The sequence below is a fragment of the Perognathus longimembris genome, chromosome 7, assembly GCF_023159225.1.
Source record: "Perognathus longimembris pacificus isolate PPM17 chromosome 7, ASM2315922v1, whole genome shotgun sequence".
In the NCBI taxonomy this organism is placed as follows: Eukaryota; Metazoa; Chordata; class Mammalia; order Rodentia; family Heteromyidae; genus Perognathus; species Perognathus longimembris.
This window is the reverse complement of record NC_063167.1, coordinates 55,532,921-55,552,721: the sequence shown is the minus strand read 5'-3', so window position 1 is coordinate 55,552,721 and position 19,801 is coordinate 55,532,921. Positions and strand designations below refer to the sequence as shown.

Here is a 19,801-nt window from a genome sequence, read left to right as displayed (position 1 = left end):
CACAGCGCCACTTCTGGCCATTTTCTACATATGTGGTGCTGGGGAATTGAACCCAGGGCTTCATGTATACAAGTCAAGCACTCTTGCCACTAGGCCATATCCCCAGCCCCTCCATTTAATTTTAAATAATTTCATTCAGAATAATTTGTGCACCACAATATAATTTGTTCAGAATACTTTGTCACAGAATTGTTACACTGATTTGCTATGTAAATGGTAAACATTTTGTTGAATTATGCCTCATGCTAAGGGCAATTTTAATGGACCTATAATAAAACAATTATAAAATATTTTGTCTTCAAAAGAATACTGATAACCCCTTACCTTACATTAATTTCTCAACAAACACTTCTAGAAAATACAGTGACAAACCTGATATCAGGAGTATAGGAAAGAGAAATATTAAATTAATCTTTTATATATTTAATTTTATTGTCAAGGTGATACACAGAGGGGTTACAGTTACATACGTAAAGTAGTGAGTACATTTCTCATCAAACTTGCTACCTCCTCTCTCTTTTTTCTATTAATTTAATCTTGATTCCAGCTTTCTTTCTTTGCTTTCTTTCTTTCTTTCTTTTTTTTTTTTTTTTGTTGTTGGTTATGGGGCTTAAACTCTGGACCTGGGCCCTGTCCCTGAGCTATTCAGCTCAAGGCAAGCACTCTACCACTTGAGCCACAGTGCCACTTCCAGTTTTCTAGTGGTTAATTGGAGATAAGAGTCTCACAGACTTTCCTGCCCAGGCTGGTTTTGAACTGCAATGCTCAGATCTCAGCCTCCTGAGTAGTTAGGATTACAGGTATGAGCCACTGGTGCCCAGCTTCCATTTTCTTTATCTTGTTATTACAACCATTCCAGATTTTTTTCAGCTTAGGGTAAAATGATTAAGTATATTTGGAGGTGTTCTTGGTTTAGGATTTTGCTATTCTATTTTTGTTTTCTGTTTTTTGCCTTGTTCATTGTAAATTATTACCAAAATAACCAGACCACTGTCTCACACCTATAATCCTAAATACATGAGAGGCTGAAACCTGAAGGATCTCAGTTAAAAGTCAGCCTAGGCAAGAAAATCTGAGAAACTCAAGCTAGAATTAGCCAGCAACAAAGCTGGGCTGGAGCAGTGGCTCAAGAAGTAGAGTGACTCTTCCACAGACATGGACTGAAGTCTTGTGACTGGTTAAGAAGGGGCTTCAAGATGTAAGTATTCATCATAGTAGGCCCATGCTATCATACCCTGAGTATTGATTGTAACTTTTAGGGATGATAATCAAGGTTAGAGGAGTCTGTCACTTGGAGAATGCCATGGGCATCCACATAGCTGATGGTTACTCTAGATGGTTTATGAGCCTTTCTTCTTATGCAGTAGGGAACCTGTACTATTAAATCACAGGTTATTGATTTCAAAGCTTAATAGAATTTACTACTTCAGTTCTTCTCTATTCTCATTAGGAAAGAAGACAATTATTTTCAATTTATGTAGGCTACATGTTAATAGATATTCTTGGAAACATTGTGGTAATGTTAGCACTCATCAGACTTGGATTTCTTTTTGACATTATCATGTATTTATTATTGTAAATGTGATGTCAGACTGTAATTTCTTCCTATGTGTTCTAAAATAAGAACTTCTCAAAGTTTCATGATGTCATTGTAAGAAACATAGTGTACTCTACCTTCCCACAGAATAAATGTTTGCCATTTCAAAAAAAAAAAAAAAAAGAAGTAGAGTGACAGCTGTGAACATGAAAATTGGGTGAAAACATGAGGCCCTGGTACTGGCAAAAAATAAAAGAAAATCATTAAATAAAATTAAAACCAATAGGGGCTGGGAATATGGCCTAGTGATAAAGTGCTTGCCTCGTATACATGAAGCCCTGGGTTTGATTCTTCAGCCCCACAGATATTTAAAAAAAAAAAAAAGCCAGAAGTGGCGCTGTGGCTCAAGTGGCAGAGTGCTAGCCTTGAGCAGAAAGAAGCCAAGGACAGTGCTCAGGCCCTGAGTTCAAGCTCCAAGACTGGCAAAAAAAATTTTTTTAAACCATTAACAAAATAACAAAAGAATTGTAATTTTTTTCAACAATTGCTGAGAAAATAATTTGTGCAAGGGATCCTGGGACCAATATATTCACACAGAACAAGTGATCAGAAGTTCAGGTATAGTATAGACTTTCAGAATCTCCTACTATGGAGCCACTTCCCAGCAATTTCTTTTCCTCTAAAGAAAACCAACTTCTTTTTCTTTCTTTTCAAGATCTCCTCCTGCCAATAGCTTTTCTTTTTCTAAATGGACAGTTTATAATTTTGCTTGTCAGAGTATCCTTAAACATTACCAGATAATAATACATCAATCTCTTTTCTCAAAATGTTGTTGGTCTTTGATTTTAGCATCTAATACACAAAGTATATCCACCTGTAATTCATGGTAAGATCTTATTTTAGAACTGGTTATTATCTTGGCAGTCACTTCAACCACTCCAACTCAAGAAACTTTTACTTATCATTCTTATAGATGAATTTGTATAAGTGGACTTTGTAAATATTAGGACTCTTCTTGAGGTCCTGGGAATATGACCTAGTGGTACGTGCTTGCCTCACATACATGAAGCCCTGGGTTTGATTCCTCAGCACCACATAAACAGAAAAAGCCTGAAGTGATGCTGTGGCTCAAGTGGTAGTGTGCTAGCTTTGAGCAGAAAGAAGCCAGGGACAGTTTTCAGGCCCTGATTTCAAGCCCCAGGACTGGCAAAAAAAAAAAGAAAAAAAAAGACTTCTTGACTGCTTACATCATATTAAATTTAAGCAGAAATGCTCCTTGATTTTAAAAATTAGACTTTACAGGCCAGTTCCAGTGGCTCACACCTGTAATCCAAGCTATTTGTGAGGTAGAGATGAGAAGGATAGAAGTTTGTGGCCAGCCTGTACAAAGAGTGAGAACCTATCTGAATCAATAAACCAGATGTGGTGTCAAATGACTCTGATTCTAGCTACATTGGAGTCTGTATATTGGAGAATCATCATATGAGGCCCAAAAAAATGTGAGATCCTATCTGAAAAAATGACCAAAGCAAAAGAAATTCAATTTTACATATTTACAAAATTAAATTACTATTACTACTCGATTCTACTTACATATCCTTAATAGGGAAAAAAGTTGATTAACCAAGATTCAGTGGCACTTTTACATGTAGAAAGTATTTGGAGTTATTAAAATGGCCTATTTTCATGCTATTTTATTTTCATCTATATGAGAAGCCTATGTCTTCATGTTCAAACTCATTTCTTCAACATGCACAGCTTTTTCTTTCAGAAACCACTGCCTATAGATTGCATTCTTAGGATTGAAGTGGGTCTAATCTAGAAAATAATCAGTGCCATGAAGTTGAGTAGAAGACTAGATATACTCTGTATATGTTTATCTTATTTATTTTATCATTTGTACTATATCACTACCATATGTGTTTATATGTTAATATGATGAAATATCTATCTAATATCTAATGTATGTAATAACCATCACAAAATATAATTCTATGCCTTTCCCAGTTTCACTGTAAAATGAATGATCATCTTTCAACACTGGAAGGGCAGTAGGAGAGCAGGTGAGCTCCTCCCTCCAGCTACCATTAAGGTACATTGGGCATACATCAGCACTTCCATCACACACGTGGCTATTTGCAAAACCACAGCTAACACATTTCCTGGGTGTGAAATATGACTTATACATTGTTTTTATGATTGCTTTCCTGTTTAGAAGGTAGTAGACACTGAAGGGAGCCTAGAAATAGATGTAAAGCACTTGAAGTATTGTTTTTAAAAGAACAGCATTAAAAAGTATTACAGTTGGGCTGGGAATATGGCCTAGTGGCAAGAGTGCTTGCCTCGTATACATGAGGCCCTGGGTTCGATTCCTCAGCACCACATATACAGAAAATGGCCAGAAGTGGCGCTGTGGCTCAAGTGGCAGAGTGCTAGCCTTGAGCAAAAAAGAAGCCAGGGACAGTGCTCAGGCCCTGAGTTCACGGCCTAGGACTGGCCAAAAAAAAAAAAAAAAAAAAAAAAGTATTACAGTTAAAAGGCCAGCATTGGGCTGGGAATGTGGCTCAGTGGTAGAGTGCTTGCCTAGCATGCATGAAGCCCTGGGTTTGATTCCTCAGAACCACATAAACAGAAAAAGAGTAGTGGCACTGTGGCTCATGTGGTAGAGTGCCAGCATAGAGCAAAAAAATCTCAAGGACAGTGCTCAGGCCTTGAGTTCAAGCCCCAGGACTGGCAAAAAAAAAAAGCCAATATTTTGCCTACCACTTATACATAGTTCATGTGTAAATGTTTCTAACATCTTTGTAATATTCTCAAAAGGTGGGGCTGGGAATATGGCCTAGTGGCAAGAGTGCTTGCCTCGTATACATGGCTCAAGTGGTAGAGTGCTAGCCTTGAGCAAAAAAAGCCAAGGACAGTGCTCAGGCCAAGGCCCAGGACTGACAAAAAACAAAACAAAACAACAAAACTCAAAAGGTTAAGAAAATAATAAACATGGACAGAATAAGAATTATGTAATAAAAGTCACCTCAGTATTCTGCCCTAACATGAGTACCTTCTGCCTGACCCTCTGGGTATCTGATAGTTCATATTTTCTTTTACGAGACTGTCTTCAGGTTAGCTGTAATTTATACATCTGTATTAAATTAGAATATTTTAATTAGATGACACACTGATTAGTTTTCCTTTGTACATACAGTTAGTTTCAGAAGTAAATACCAACTTCATATTCAGTGGTTACCTGTTCAGCCCTTTTTGCTAGTTCACGCTGTATTTTCCTCTTTTCTAACATATCCTGCTCCATTCTACGTTTTCGTTCCTCCTCTGTTCTCTTCCTTTGTTCCTCTTGTCTTTGCTTCTCCATTTCAGCAAATTTACCTTTAACAGTCCCTAAGAATACATTTTTAAAAAATAAGAAAACATTTGATACTTTACAATGTTCTTTTCTTTTGCAGTTTCATCTACAATTTGCCCCTCCCGTTTCTTACCTGTTAGCTTTGGGACATAAGCCTTTTCTGGTTTAGAAGATTTCTCCTCATCATCATCAGAAGCAAGCAATTCTTTAATCTAAACAGTTAAATAAGTTAATGTGAATGCATGCCTCCAAAATGACTTGATCATATTTCATAGGTCCGCCTTACTCTAAAGACCACAAAAGGCTTTTCCTATGTGAACTATAGGAAGGAAATCACAGTTCATAGACTGCTTAGCTATGATAAAGTTGGGTTTGGGGGGTGGGGGGTTGTTTTTGCATTTTTTGTCTCTGTGGGACTTGAACTCTGGGCCAGGGTGCTATCCCTGAGCTTTGAGACACAGCACCACTTCCGGTTTTCTGGTGGTTAACTGGAGATAAGAATCTCAGGGACTTTTCCTGCTTGGGCTGACTCCAAACTGCCATCCTCAGATCTCAGCTTCCTAAGTAGCTAGGATTATAGGTATGAGCCACTGGTGCCTGGCCCTATGATAAAGTTTAATTTACAAGTTAGGCATAGACAAAAGACTAACAACAGTAGTTACAAAATGAGGCAAAACAATTCATTTTAATATTGCTAAACCATGGTTAATGCAGGTAATGAAACAGTGGACAGTAAACCTAAAAAGAAGAGAAGACTTGTATATGCACCATTCAAATTAGCTTAACAATACAAAGGTATTTAGGTATAGTTTACATAACATGCTACTGTGAATAGACAATTAAATGACAAAGATGAAAACAAATATATGAACAAGAATAAAATAAATAATAACCTCCTGCTTTCTCCTGTTCCATTCTCTCTCTCTAATATACTGTTCTTTTCTTCTTTGCTTTTCATCTCTAGATCGCCTTTGATTTCTTTCTTCCCTGGCTCTCTGCATGGCTTCAAACTTATCCTTTATATCACCCTTGCCAAGTTTTGGCACATAGGATTTGGGGACAAGTTTAGATGAAGAAAGCAGAATCTTCATTAGAAGAAAATAGAGAAGAAAGTGAAAAAAGAAAAAAGACAAGTAGGGATTAGGCAAAGATAAGAAAGAAGCAATACTAAAAATACTGATTGAAATAGAAAATAGAAATGAATTTTAAATCTTTATTTTGACCATCACAAACCAATTAGATATTCTGTAAAACCTAAGTTGAAAAATTAAATTCTAGAAACCATGGGTAGAAATGAGAGAAGAAATGTTATTGATACAGAACTCTTCTTTAGAAAAGAAATCTCATTTTGTGTGCAGCAGGCCACTAAAGCTGAATGTCAGTAAAATATACAAGCCAAATCCTGAAACCTAAAAACAGCCTATATTTTATTGCCCTGTTTCATCATCAAAGATTCAGATTTGACATCACTGCTTCAAAGTTATCCAGATTAAGTTCAGTCAATAAGATGAAGCTGAAAAAATCCAAATGTTTAGACTTTGCAGTTTATAGCCTAAATCACAGATTACATTTTGCTGTTTTTTTTATATCTGACGCAAGCAAGACTGAAGGTCAGTATTTGATTCCCATTTGTGGCTTAGGTGCTCCAGTATCAATATATGCAGACAATGACTTAGTTATTACCACTGTTGTGCATTCATAACTCCCATGCTACAATATGTCAGTAGGCTGCATGATCCCAAGTTGAATGGGATGGAAGAGAAAAATCCCTAAAGACTTCCCAAGGAAGAGGGATTTATTTGGCAATTTCTTTCTAAAAGAAGTTTTACTAATAAAATTTCAGTATCTTAGAACATGAAACTCTTAATCATAATGATAATGGCAAATGATGTAGTTACCTGTGGTACCAACCTTTAAATCTGTGTCATTGACTAAGGGATGTGTGTTTCTGGGACTGTTTGTCTGTATATGAGCATGTGTGCTGGTCCTGGGGTTTGAACTCAGGACCTGGGCACTGTCCCTGAGTTTCTTTTGCTCCAGGCTAGTACTGTATCACTTGAGCCACAGCTCCACTCCCAGCTTTTTTGGTAGTTAATTGGAAGTGAGACCCCCAACAGACTTTTCTACCCAGGCTGGCTTCAAACTACAATCTTCAAATCTCAGCCTCCTGAGTAGCTAAGATTATAGGAATGAACCACTAGCACATAGTGACTATGTTTTGGTTTTTTATTTTACAAATAAAGTTTATGATTCTGGAGTATCAGCAACTGAGCTCTTAGAATTCTCAGTACCCACAGCTAAGAACCAGAAAAACAAAAGCTAAATCGTTCTACAGCTTCTGGGAGAAGGAGCCAAGAAGGACTCTCACCTGTGTGAATTATCACATTAACTCACTGTATAGGTATAACTGTATTTGCAAACTACTGAAACTAATTTCTAAGACTTATGAACATATTTAAAATTCTCAAGATGCTACCATCATATCACATCCACTATTCACAAACTTAGTAATGTTCCCCAGTAATTATCCAAATGAAATTACTGACCCAGACCAGCCATTATCTATACCTCTCCTTATTTTAGCCCTCAATGCAATGTTATTACCAAATCCTTAAATATGAAGCTGCTGCCAGATGACAGTTAACTACACTTCTCTTTTTCCCTCTCCTCCCTCCCTCTCCCTCTCTTAACCTTTGACACTTACCTCAGCCTTTTGGGAAATATCATTCATTTTTGCTCTGTGTGCTTTTGAGCTGATGAAGTTTTGGATTTTTTCGTACCTACAAAAAATTAATATTGTAAAAGCATTTTAAAGACTTTTTCTTTAATGTGTTATATATTTCTGCAAGTAGAAATACAATGTTAATATTCTAACAAACTTCTAAGTAATTATTTATTATCATCTGTAGCTTCTTTTCTCAAGATTTAGGTTGTAGAAAAGGTGACGGTATTAAAAGGTCCTAGGCTACAATCCTAGCTATTCAGGAGGCTTTGATTTGAGGGTGGTAGTTCAAAGCCAAGTTGGGCAGGATAGTTTAATCCAGAAGTAGAGTTGTGGCTCAAGTGGTAAAGTGGTTGAGTGCCAGCCTTGAGCAAAAAAAGCTCAAGGACAGTACCCAAGCCCTGGGTTTAGGCCCCAGAGCCATCACAAACACGTACACACACACACACACACACACACACACACACACACACACGAAAATATATGGCCCAGCACAGCTTGGTGAATATATCAAATGTACTTTTTTAAAAAAAGAGTATTTATTCCATAATTATTTGGTGTATTGTTCTATAAATTCCAAATAGTTAAGAGATTAAGATGGTTAGTCATGATTTAGATTTGTGTGTGTATGTGTTTGTACAAGTACTAGGGCTTGAACTTTGGGCCTGACTGCTGTCCTCTAGCTTCTTCACTCAAGGCTGGTACTCTATCACTTGAACCACAGTTTCACTTCTGGATTTTTGCTGGTGAATTAGAGATAAATCTCACAGATGTTCTTTGCCCGGGCTAGCTTTGAACCTCAGTTCTCAGATCTCAGCCTCCTAAGTAGCTAACACACATGATTAGAGAAGCTGGGAGTAGAACTAGGCAATACATTGCTTAGCATCCAGGAGATCTAGGTTTAATTCATAGTTCAAGAGCAAAAAAACAAAGTAGTAAAGATAAAACTCTGAATGAAAGGCAAGACTGAATATTGGTTTATCAATGAGAGTTTGGTTGCAATAAAAGATAGGACAACAAAAAGATAGTAAATTCTACTCAGGTTAAATGACGATGACAAAGTGTTCATCACAGTTTCAGAGGGAATATTGCAACATTGCTATAGGTTTCACACAATTCATCAGAACAGGTGAACTTTAGTCTATATTTATAGTGTAGAATTTTTCAGAGAAGATGTCAGTGATTCAAGCCAACCACTATGTCCTTCTGAATATAAAAGGGAGAGACAGATAGAAATCCTGTCAAGAACAAAGCCAAATCAGGTGGTAGAGTACTCCTGTCATCCTAAGCTATACAAAGTCTGAGATTGGGAGGATAGTGGTTTGAGGCTAGCACTGGCAGAAAAGTTCAGGAGACTACTTCTCAATCAATAGCTAATTATGGTGGGAGTACTTTTCATTTGATGATCCCAGTTCAAGGATGTACCTAGGCAAAAACAAGACCTTATATCACAAATAACCAGCACAAAAAGGGATTGAAAACATGACTCATCATTAGAGCACCCACCTAGCAAGCACTGGGCCCCCAAATTTTGAACTGAGCTTGTTCTACTGTCTGTCAAAACCACATGGATTAAGTTACATGTGGATTAAGATTTATGAAATTCTATTGGAGGTGAAATCATGATGATTTTGGTATGAAGCCAGTCAAGTTAAAAAGTTAGCAGGACTCCATTTCAAGTAATAAGCTGAGCGAGGTGATGTGATTCTGTAACCCCAACTATGTGAGAAGCCTTTGATAGAATGATCACAGTATGAAGTCAGCCTCTGGCAAAAATGTGGGACTCGATTTCCAAATTATTTAATTAATGGAAGGAAAGGAGGAAAGAAGGAGAAAGGGAGGGTAGAAGGGAAAATAGAAAGACAAAAAGAAAGGGAGGGAGGCAAGAAGGAAGGAAGGAAAGAAGGAAGGAAGGAAAAAGAAGGAAGGAAGAAGGAAGGAAGGAAAGAAGGAAGGAAAGAAGGAAGGAAGGAAGGAAGGAAGGAAGGAAGGAAGGAAGGAAGGAAGGAAGGAAGGAAGGAAGGGGCTGGTAGTGTGGCTCAAGTGTCAAGGTGTCTGCCTTGTAAGCATGAGGCTCTGAGTTCAAACCCCAGTACTGCCCCCTGCAAAGAATCATGGAATTCAAGAGCTCATTTTGTAAGAACCTTACAAATCATGTAGCCCCCCAGTGCAACCTCTTCATTACCATAAGAAGTGGAGAAGCCAGGGCACTGGTGCCTCATGCTTGTAATCCTAGCTATGCAGGAGGCTGAGAAGTGAGGATTGAAGTTCAAAGCTACCTGGGCAAGAAAGTATGTGAGGCTCTTATTTCCAATAAGCTACTCAGAAAAAAGCAGGAAGTGGTGCTGAGGCTCAAGTGGCAGAGAACTAGCAAAGAGGCTCAGTGACAGTGCCCAGGCTCTGAGTTCAAGCCCCACGAGAGGCAGGAAGAGCCACATGGTCAGCCATTTATCCGAACTTACTACTTTTTTTTTTTTTTTTTTTTGCCAGTCCTGGGGCTTGAACTCAGGGTCTGAGCACTGTCACTGGCTTTTTTTTGCTCAAGGCTAGCACGCTACCTGGAGCCACAGTGCCACTTCTAGCTTTTTCTGTATATGTGGTACTGAAGTATCGAACCCAGGGCTTCATGCATGCTAGACAAGCACTCTACCACTAGGCCACATTCCCAGGCCTATTTATCCAAACTTATAAGCAGCTGAATAGTCTAGGAAAGAACTTGCCTTTCAGTCTGTTGCTCATTCCACACTATCATTCACCATTTTTCCAACTGCTTTAAGTCCATGCAACTTTACAAGTATTTGTATCATACACAAGATTATAGTAAATCCAACAGTAATACTGCCAATGCCAACTGGCATAGTCATTATGAAATAGGCTTCTAGAAAAGGACTTACTGACCTGATCCAATCTTTCCAGGTTGGATATTAAGTGAGGAAACTCAAGCTCCACCATGGCTCAGTAGAGTACTATATATACTACTGTAGCAGATGGGACTTCTTTTGTGTTGCTCTGGGTACTGAATTCAGGAGCTGCACTTAGCCCCACTGAAAACAAAGCTTGCTTAAAATATGTGTGTCAGTGCTTTTAGAATTCCACTTCGCCTACAGTTAGCCTGTAATGTTTCATTAACTGTTCTTCATTTTTTAGGTATGCAATTAAACATTTCAAGAATAGCAAATGATGTGCAATCAAGAAGCGAATATGAAATCATAGTTCTCTATCATTTAAGTAACTATTTCTTTGCATTCATGTATTATCTTCTTTCCCAAGGAGAATAGAACTGTCAAGTCAGTGACAGCTTTAAATCGGCATCTCACTCAACTCAAGCATATCCTTTATCTCATTTTCCTTCTTTATATGGTGTTGAGACAGGGTACTTCAATATATTCCAAGCTGGCCTCCAACTCTCAATCCTCCTGCCTCAGCCTCCCAAGTGCTAGGATTACAGGTATAGGCAATCATACTCTTTGTCTCAATTTTAAAGAAAGATTTAATGGAAAGACGACTATATGTTACTACTAAATGTTAAAACCTAACTCTTACACTCTTTGGCAAAAAGCAAAACTGTTTTGTGTTCTTAAATGTGAATGTGCATTTTCATCAGTTTGGGTTTTTTTTTTTATTTGTATAAGATATATGAACTTAAGGCCAGGCACAGTGGGTCATGTGTACAATTCTAATTATCCAGAAGCAGTGATCCAGAGGTTAATGAAGGTTTTCCAAAATTATGCTAGTTGGGTACTAGTGGCTCACTCCTGTAATCCTAGCCACTCAAGAGGCTGAGATCTGAGGATCGCAGTTCAAAGCCAGGCTGGGAAAGAAAAATCCTAAGAGTCTTACCTTCACTAAACTACAAAAAAACCAGAAATGGAGCCATGGCTCAAGTGGAAGAGCATGAGCCCTGAGCAAAAAAATGCTAAGGGACAGCTCCCAATCTCTGAGTTCAAGCCCAGGACCAGCACAAAATAAGATGCTATAAAACCTTTCATAAACCCGATCACAACTCTAAAACATGAAATTATATCCTGCTTACCTATTTGAAATTATATTTGTCTCCTATGAATTCACAATTTGTCACTGAAAACTAGGAACCTTAATTTCAAATTGCTTTGACATTCTTCTGCAATAATTATATTAATAATTTGCTTTTACATGACTGTGATATTTCTCAACTGTGTCCCCAACGTTATGGTCATTAGTGGTAAGACCTGCCATTTCCCTCAGCATCCTGAGTGTTTCCCACTATACTCAAGACACAATGCAAACTCCATTCAGATTTGACTTAAGTGGATGAATTACAAAGAGAAAAACACTGTGAGATCCAAACCCAGCCCAAATAAATGAAAGGTAGCTGCCAAAGAAGAGCTGGTGATAATCAACTGAAGTAACAGAAAAGGAAATGGGATTAGTTTATGCTAAATTAAACATCATGACCACTCAGATACATAGGGCACAAGAAGTAGATAGGGGGACCTGGGCCCACTCCCCTTCTACAAAGGAAAACTGGATGCTACTGAGGACCGTCTCCACCCCCACCCCTACCCTGCTGAGGGGCAGGAGGACCTGGGTTCCTGCTGCAGACTGGTGGTGAGGTGAAGAGACAAAAGAATAGTAAGAGATGAAGTCTTTATGGCCCAGCTCTAGGAGTCACAAAAACACTCCTAAACTAATCAGGATTAAATAGAATTAATAAGAGATTCTAGAGAAGATTTTCTTACTTAAAATATCTTCCCTGTGCATTCTATAGTCCATACTTCAAATGAATAGGCAGTTTGTCTTGGTTACTCAGCTATGGTCCTGCCAAGCTTTAATTGACACACTGACAGTAACAATTGGTGTGAATGAATGCTCAGGTCTTCTTCACACTGCCAGGACACATGATCTACAAAGGACTAACCCAATACCTACAACACGTAAAGTCCAGGAAAGCAATGCTACACCAGCAGACCTCCCAGTATACCATATTTCAGACTTAGATCAGAGAACTTAGTCACATGTCTAGGAGTGTAAATAATCGAGACAAGTCATGACAAGTGGAGAGTATGTGTGCCCTATCTGGAGCAGCCCTTACTCTGTTTTAGCTATGGTTGCTGTGTAGAAATGTGGACCTAGTTTTGCCTATATCCTCTCAAGAGAGGACATAAATATATATTTTAATGCCAAATGCACCTATTTTAGGCATAACTATTTCCTTGTCAGTTTGTGGCCCTTGATCTGAATGGACCTTACTAATAACACCTGAGAGAGTCCACAGAAGGCTTATTTAAACCAGAAAGAAGGAAGTAGAATAAGAGTGAGAGAACAGGGAAGACTGATGAAAAAGGAAAATGGCTGCAGATTTCCAACCTCAAAAACAGGCTTTGAGAGCACCAAAGTGTTTGTCTTCTCACCTGAGAGTCAAGAATGAGAGGAAAAGGGGGCACAAAAGAAGCACTTCTTGGGCACTGCCTAGATGCATAGGGTGGCACATTCACCTGTGATTGTAGCTCAAAATCAGCCCAGGTAGGAAAGTTCATGAGACTTTTACCGCCAATTAACCACCAAAAGACTGGAAATGGCGGTATAGACCAAGTGGATAGAGCTTTATTTCTCCTTGAGCAAAAAAATCAGGGACAGGGCCCCAAGCCTTGAGCTCACGGCATACAATAACTAACCAAATAGAAAATTTGTCTTGGTTACCAGTCCACAGCTATAACTGACAAACCAACACTAATAATTTGAGTGGATGAATACTCGCCTCTTCTTCCCACTCCCAGGACCACAATATCCATGAAAGACTAACCCAACTCTACCTACTACATATGAAATTGGGGTCGAATGCTAAGCCAGCAGACTGCCCGTCATATACTTCAGACTTCTGTCTCCAAACAATTACCAAAACCCCAAAAGTGAGGTGAAGCTGTGGCTTAGGTGGTAGAGCACTAGCCTTGAGGAGAAAAGCTAAGGGACAGCTTGCAGGCCCTGAGTTCAATACCAACACACAGATACACAGACACAGACAGACAGACAGACAAACAGACAGACACATACACACCCCAAAACAAAAAGGGATGGAGGTGTGGTTCAAGATGGTAGAATGCCTGGCTAGTAAGCACAAAGCTTGAGTTTAAACATCAGTACCACCAAATAATCATCATCATAAAAATTTCTTTTTATTTTTTAGGGATTTTCAAAGAAATAAGTAGTAGGTTTTTTGCCCATAAATGAAGTCTATCCTATTAGGCCTCTTGTGTTTTAAGCATTCTGAATCCCAATTAATGTCTTCAAAATATCCATACTTAGATACCATTCTGTTCACAAATAGATCCCTAACCTCAATACTTCAAGTGAAATTTCAGAAGAAAAAAATACTGTTCAAAAGCCCAGATAAGGCCCTCCTTTGCTGATGCTAAATATAGTCATTTCTACATGACATACATTTTGACAAGCATCAGCTTTGTATGTCAAATTTTCAAAAATAGCACAGATTCCATTTTAAGGTGAGCAAGAAAAATTGCCATTTACTGTATTTCAATTGAGAATGGATTTAAAAGTGCAAATCTAATAAAAATGGATTATACTAATAATGTAATGAGAAAACTAGGTGCTAGAACTTTGTTGTGGTTTTTGCTTAGCTCTTCCAAGTGTTGCAGGTAAAATACAGAATCACATGCGTTGTTAGTTAAATCATTCCTCAGACACATCAGCCAAATAGAAAATGTCTCCAGTTAGGTACTAGATAGCTGTGCGGAAGAAAGACTTCTCCAGCTACAGTGGATAATCTAAGTTCACATATTAAATATAACTTCTTTAAAAGCTCTTTCCTTCTTTTCATTATTTTTTGGTAACAGTACCTTAAAGCTCTTTAAAAGATTTTCAGAAATGTAGTATTTTGAGCTTTCTTATGGCAGTGATTTAACCCATAAAAGTATATTATTGGGAAACTTACATGGCCCACTCAATAATGTGTGACTAAGACTGCATAAATATATAAGCTTATTAATCACACTGCCCAAGACATAGTTATGTGGTGACATGCAATCCTGGCCCCTGTTTTCTGAACTCATTAAACTTTAGCTGATGAATGATATTCCCGTGGCTTTAGTGAGAACTGATTTCTTATCACGGTTTTCCTTCTCTACCTGCCTACCCCCACCTCAAGGAGAGACATTTTGTTAGGACAAACTCTTTATGCTATTTTTATCTTCTTATCTCTCTCTCCCTCTCTTGCAACTGTTCACAGTAGGGCCTTTTGTACGAATAACATGAACATCGCAAACCATTGATATAAACAAGTCCAATTTCCAACTTGGTTATTTTTCTTACAAATTCCAAAGATCAGTTGTTGTTGTTGTTTTTAAGACTGGTTTCTAAAATGCATACAGCCTAGGAGTTCCAGGGTGGGGGGCGCCTTCTTCGTCCCCTGTACTCCCAGCTCCCCGCGGCCCCCGCCGCTGGCCGCTGGACCATCGATCGCAGAGAATTACTTTGGAGACCCGGCAGCTGACCGGCTGGTAAATCCGATTTCTCATCCCGGCCTCCCGGGGGGGGCCGATCCGGAATCATTTCTTTAAAATAGTGGAGCCCGGGACCACGCTGGATTTCAAGACGCCAAAAGGACAGGCAGCCCCCTTCCCCCAACTCCGCTCACCGGGGATCCTTGCCCTGCTAGAGTAGAGAAAGCGCCCCACGCCCAGCCGATTCGGCGCCGGGGAGCAGAAGCCTGGGAGCAAGCAGGGCAGGAATCACGCAGCAGCAGGAGACCCCGCGAGGCAGACCCGGGTGCGCATCCACCACCACCACCACCACTCCCCCACCCCCGAACGCCGCGCTCCGGACCCGGAGCCCTACATCCTTCCCTTCAGCCCCCAGCGTGCTCGCTCCCCAAAGCCGGATCGCGCCCACCACAACCCTTCTTACCCGCCGGGAACCGGTGAGGGGTCCTGGCGTCTTGCGCCCGGCTGAGGGGAGGGGTCCCTGAGCTCTGGCACCGCCGCCCGAGTCCCCGGAGCCCTGTGGCTGCCTCCTGCCGCCGCCTCCAGCAGCAAGTTTCCATAAAAGTCCTGGTGCGCAGCCGGGCCCCGCATTCCACACGGGCCCAGCGGCGGCTGCAGCTGTTCCACACCCCAGGCCAGCCCCCCGCCCCCACCTCCGCCCTGTCACCCGGAGAGGGCCGGTCAGGGGGGGTGCCTGCCAACTTTCCACCGCCCCGCGCCCGGGGTGCCGGAGCCGACACCCCCTAACCTCGGGCCTGCGTCCACCTCCGCAGGCTAGGGTGGGGAGGGAGGCCGCTCGCGCCGGGAGAGAATGGTGCCTTGGGGGTCCTCATTGCCACGCTGTCCCACGACCCCCACCCCCACCCCCCGTGGGCCCAGAGACCCGCGTCTCACAAAGCCTCCCTCCGTCCCCTAGCCAGCAGGAAAGTAAAGGAGCCCCTACAGCTTGTTCGCCTCTCAGGAATGGGCAGCAAGTGCCTCTTTTCTCAGCCTCTGTGGGGAACTCCAAAGAGGGTTGTTAATAGAGAAAAAGGTTGAAGGTGGAGGAATAAAATTACATATGCATATTCATTTTTACATCATCTTAAGAAAGCAAGTCCTCTCTGGTGTTGCTGTACTATATAAAAAGCCCTCTCACCCCCCTATTTTTCTTCTTTTTCTTTTTTGGCGGCACTAGGGTTTGAACTCAGGGCCTTGCACTACCTAGGCAAATGCTGTACCTCTCGAGCCACTCCACTAGCCCCCCTAACCCCCCCGCCAGCTTTTTTTTGGTGATTTTTGAGTTTGAGTCTTGATCCTATTTGGGCCTCACTTTGACCCGGGATGACAGGAGTGCCACTTCGTCCAGCCATGGGTTTCAGATGGAGTTTCAGGAAGTTTTATGACCAGACTGGCCTTGAACCAAATTCTCTGATCTTTGCCTTGTAAGTAGCTAGAATTACAAGCCCGAGCTATTATGCCCTACTCCTCAGACCTTCCTCAATGTAGATCAGCTGCTTGCTAATTAAACCCATTAAAAGACCCCATACTGACATATGAAATGCATACCCATAGGCTGTATGCCTACCAGCAAGAGAGCCTCAAATTTTCATGGCACTTAAAGAAAAAAAAACCCAAATTGCATGCAGACAGAGAAACAAGAACAAGAGTAATGACTTCCAGCTTGCACGGGGCAGACATGGCTCTAGTACAGGGTTGTTGAAAGGCCTTGTGCTCTTTCCTATCTGTTTCCCAGTCCCCATCCCTACACCATTTACTCGGGATGGAAATTCTTTTAAGAAGGAAGAAGAGTAAGCCATTCATTTCTAAATCACAGAAATGTAGTTTAATTTATTTAAATATTTAATGTAGCTTAAGTGTAGTTTTAAAGAGTGATTTAAATGTAGTTTAACACAGATAGTAGTAGGTGGTCTAGCATGCCTCTACCACACTGGTTCAATTCCCAGCACTAAGGCCCCCACCCCACAAAGCAGCAAGGGATCTAAAATCCCAGAAGATAACTCAGGAGGTTGTTTATAGAACAAACAAACCCTGGAGTGCTGGGTGAGTCCATATTCCATTGGAATATCCTGATGACATATCAAAAGATTAGCTAAAGAATTTATACTTCTTCATATGAAAGTAGAATGCCACCATTATCTGTGCATAATTTTTTATGATGCCCTACTATGGTTTCCAGCCAGTATAAACCACTGAGTGGTGTGCACATTTCTGGTACTCCCACTCCATGTAGTCGTGGCCCAGGCTTGGTTGAGCTGTCTGACCAAGAGAATATGGCAGAAGTAATACCACTTCAGGTGATAAGATCCTGCCTTCCCCAGGCACTGGTGCTCATGCCTGTAATCCCAGCTACTCAAGAGGCTAAGATCTAAGAATTCTGTTAGGAAGCCAGCCCAGATAGGAAAAGCCCAGGAGGCTCTTATCTCCAATTAGCCACCATAAGGTCAGAAGTGGAGCTTCAGAAACAAATGTTAGAGGGATGGCCTTGAGCAAAAAAGCTCAGGGATATTACCTAGGACCTGAGTTTAATCCCTAGGACCAATACAAAATAAATCAACCAGTCTTGCCTTCTACCTTGCTTTCTCATGCATTACTCACCCGGGAGAAGCTGGTTATTACATCTTAAAGACACAGAAACCTGGTTGAGAAATACAGTTAGTAAGGAGCTAAGGCTTCATGCCAATATCCAGCAATGAACTGAGGTGTCCAGACAACAGCATGCGAGTGAGCACATCTTGGAAGCAACCCTTCCAGTCTCATCTGTTTTGTATTGATATAACAGAATATCTGACACTGGGAAATACATTTTAAAAAATTAAAACCTCTACTGCCAGAAAAAATAATCACCTTATTAACTGACCACACCAAGTTCTCTTTCCAGGCATATTGGCTTATAATTGTAGCTGTGCATGAGACACTGATTGGGAAGATGACAGCCAGGGCTCAGTTAGGAAGACAGGCACAGTAGGATGGCCCTGTGCTCCCAACTACATGGGAGGCATAAGTAGGAAGATGTGGTCCAAGACCAGCCTGAGCAAAAATGCATGACCCTATCTGAGTTCAAGCCCCACCTAGTACTGAAAAAGCAAACAAATAGCAAGAGGTTTCCTGGGAACATGATTCCAGGGGCTGGCTAGCTGATCTGAAAAGTATTCTGGCAAGGGCCTCCTGGCTGCATCTCAGCACAGGGGAGAAACAGCCTTGTGCAACAGCAAGGAAACAAGAAGGCAGCCAGGGGCTGGTCTGTTCTTTTAAAACAACCTGTTCTAAGGGAACGAGTATCCTCTTACCTGACCCATTCCTGCAACACAGCATGAATTCATTCATGACCTCATTACCTTCACTAGGTCCTACCACCTCATCGCTGCCACACCGGGAACCAAGCTTAGAGGACATGAGTCTTTGGGGTCGGGACTGGGGGGAAGGGGGGACACGACAAGCCAAAATCGAAACCACAGCATTCAGCTCTAATCAAACCTTCAGATGACCACAACTTAGGAGAGTCTAAATGAGACCCACTAGACAAAGCTGTTCTTAGATTAATCTTCAGAAAATGTGGGATACGTTATTTCAAACTTCTAAAATCTGGAGATAATTTGTTATGCAGCAATAATGGAGATGAACTGGGCCACAGTGGCACACACCTGTAGTTCCAGCTACTCAGGAGGTTGAAGTGGGAGGATTCTTTGACACTAGGAGTATGCAAACAGCATTGGTCAATTTATCAAGACTTTTGTCACACAGAGAGAGGGAGAGAGAGAGGCAGAGAAGGAGGGAGGGAGGGAGGGAGAGAAAGAGGGAAAGAGGGAGAGACAGGGAGAGGAGGGAGAAAGGAAAAGGAAAGTAATAACATACTTGCTTTAACCTATTTAATTATCTATTTTATACCATTAAGTGTTTAGTTTTTTTAAGCATCATCAGCCTATATACCATATTATTGAATGCAGGTTAGCAAAGTTCTGGAAAGGTGAATATTTCAATTGCTTTCAGATGTCAAAGTGATTCTCTACATTCAAGGATGATATTTCATACACAGCAAATTATCCAAGCTCTGTAACTTTCTATTTATAAATGTCCTTTATGTGAAAGCCTCTGTGACACACATAAGGCACAATTCAAAGCAGAACACCGGGCTGGTATTTAATGTTGCCACTGCTTTGCTGTGACTTTTAAATAGAGAATAACCAGTGTCATAGAAGGAAGGTTTGCCTTTTCTTTTCCAGCCTTCCCTGACCACATAATGAAGGTTACTGTAGGTTACTGAAGGTTACTGTTTAGATGGAGGAAAAGCCAAAGCACTCCAGCAGACCAAAAGGCATGTGCCCCCTGATCAAAGATGTCAGCAGCAGAGAGAGAGAGGAAAGCCAGGTAAGAAGTGGCAGGGAAACACATTATTAGCCTCAGGAGGCAGGAAGAACAATGCAGGAAAAAGTCAACTCAGACATGGGTAAGAACAGTAAGAAGACAAGGGAAAAGTTATATTTTTTTCCTGGTAGTTCATGGTAAGAATTGGTAATATTTTGTATCTGACTTTTGGGCTCCTGCAGCAGAGTTCTCTGTGCTTATACTTGTGCTATGTCAACTCAACTAAGCGCTTTCCTTGCAGTGTCTAGGAGATAGCCTTGACCTCACAGTCAGACATACATTGTTTACAGTATGCAACACATCACCAAAAGGTACCATTGCTTTTTTATTTAGTTCGTAGAAATACA

General features: G+C 40.7%; 1 protein-coding gene across 3 annotated transcripts in view; it reads right to left on the bottom strand.

Annotated features, from left to right (window-relative positions):
- Window positions 1-15,701, bottom strand: part of Nexn (nexilin F-actin binding protein) — a 32,485-nt gene extending 16,784 nt beyond the window's left edge. The window contains exons 1-5 of one of the 3 annotated variants that reach the window (XM_048351626.1): window positions 15,514-15,701; window positions 7,597-7,672; window positions 5,786-5,977; window positions 5,026-5,104; window positions 4,779-4,927 (exon numbers count right to left, since the gene is read on the bottom strand). In XM_048351626.1, coding sequence (XP_048207583.1) covers window positions 4,779-4,927; window positions 5,026-5,104; window positions 5,786-5,977; window positions 7,597-7,672; window positions 15,514-15,680 — 663 coding nt within the window. In that variant the 5' untranslated portion in view covers window positions 15,681-15,701. The remainder of the gene's footprint in view (window positions 1-4,778; window positions 4,928-5,025; window positions 5,105-5,785; window positions 5,978-7,596; window positions 7,673-15,513) is intronic. The other 2 variants (XM_048351627.1, XM_048351628.1) reach the window with 2 other exon arrangements.
- Between the last annotated feature and the right edge of the window lie 4,100 nt (window positions 15,702-19,801).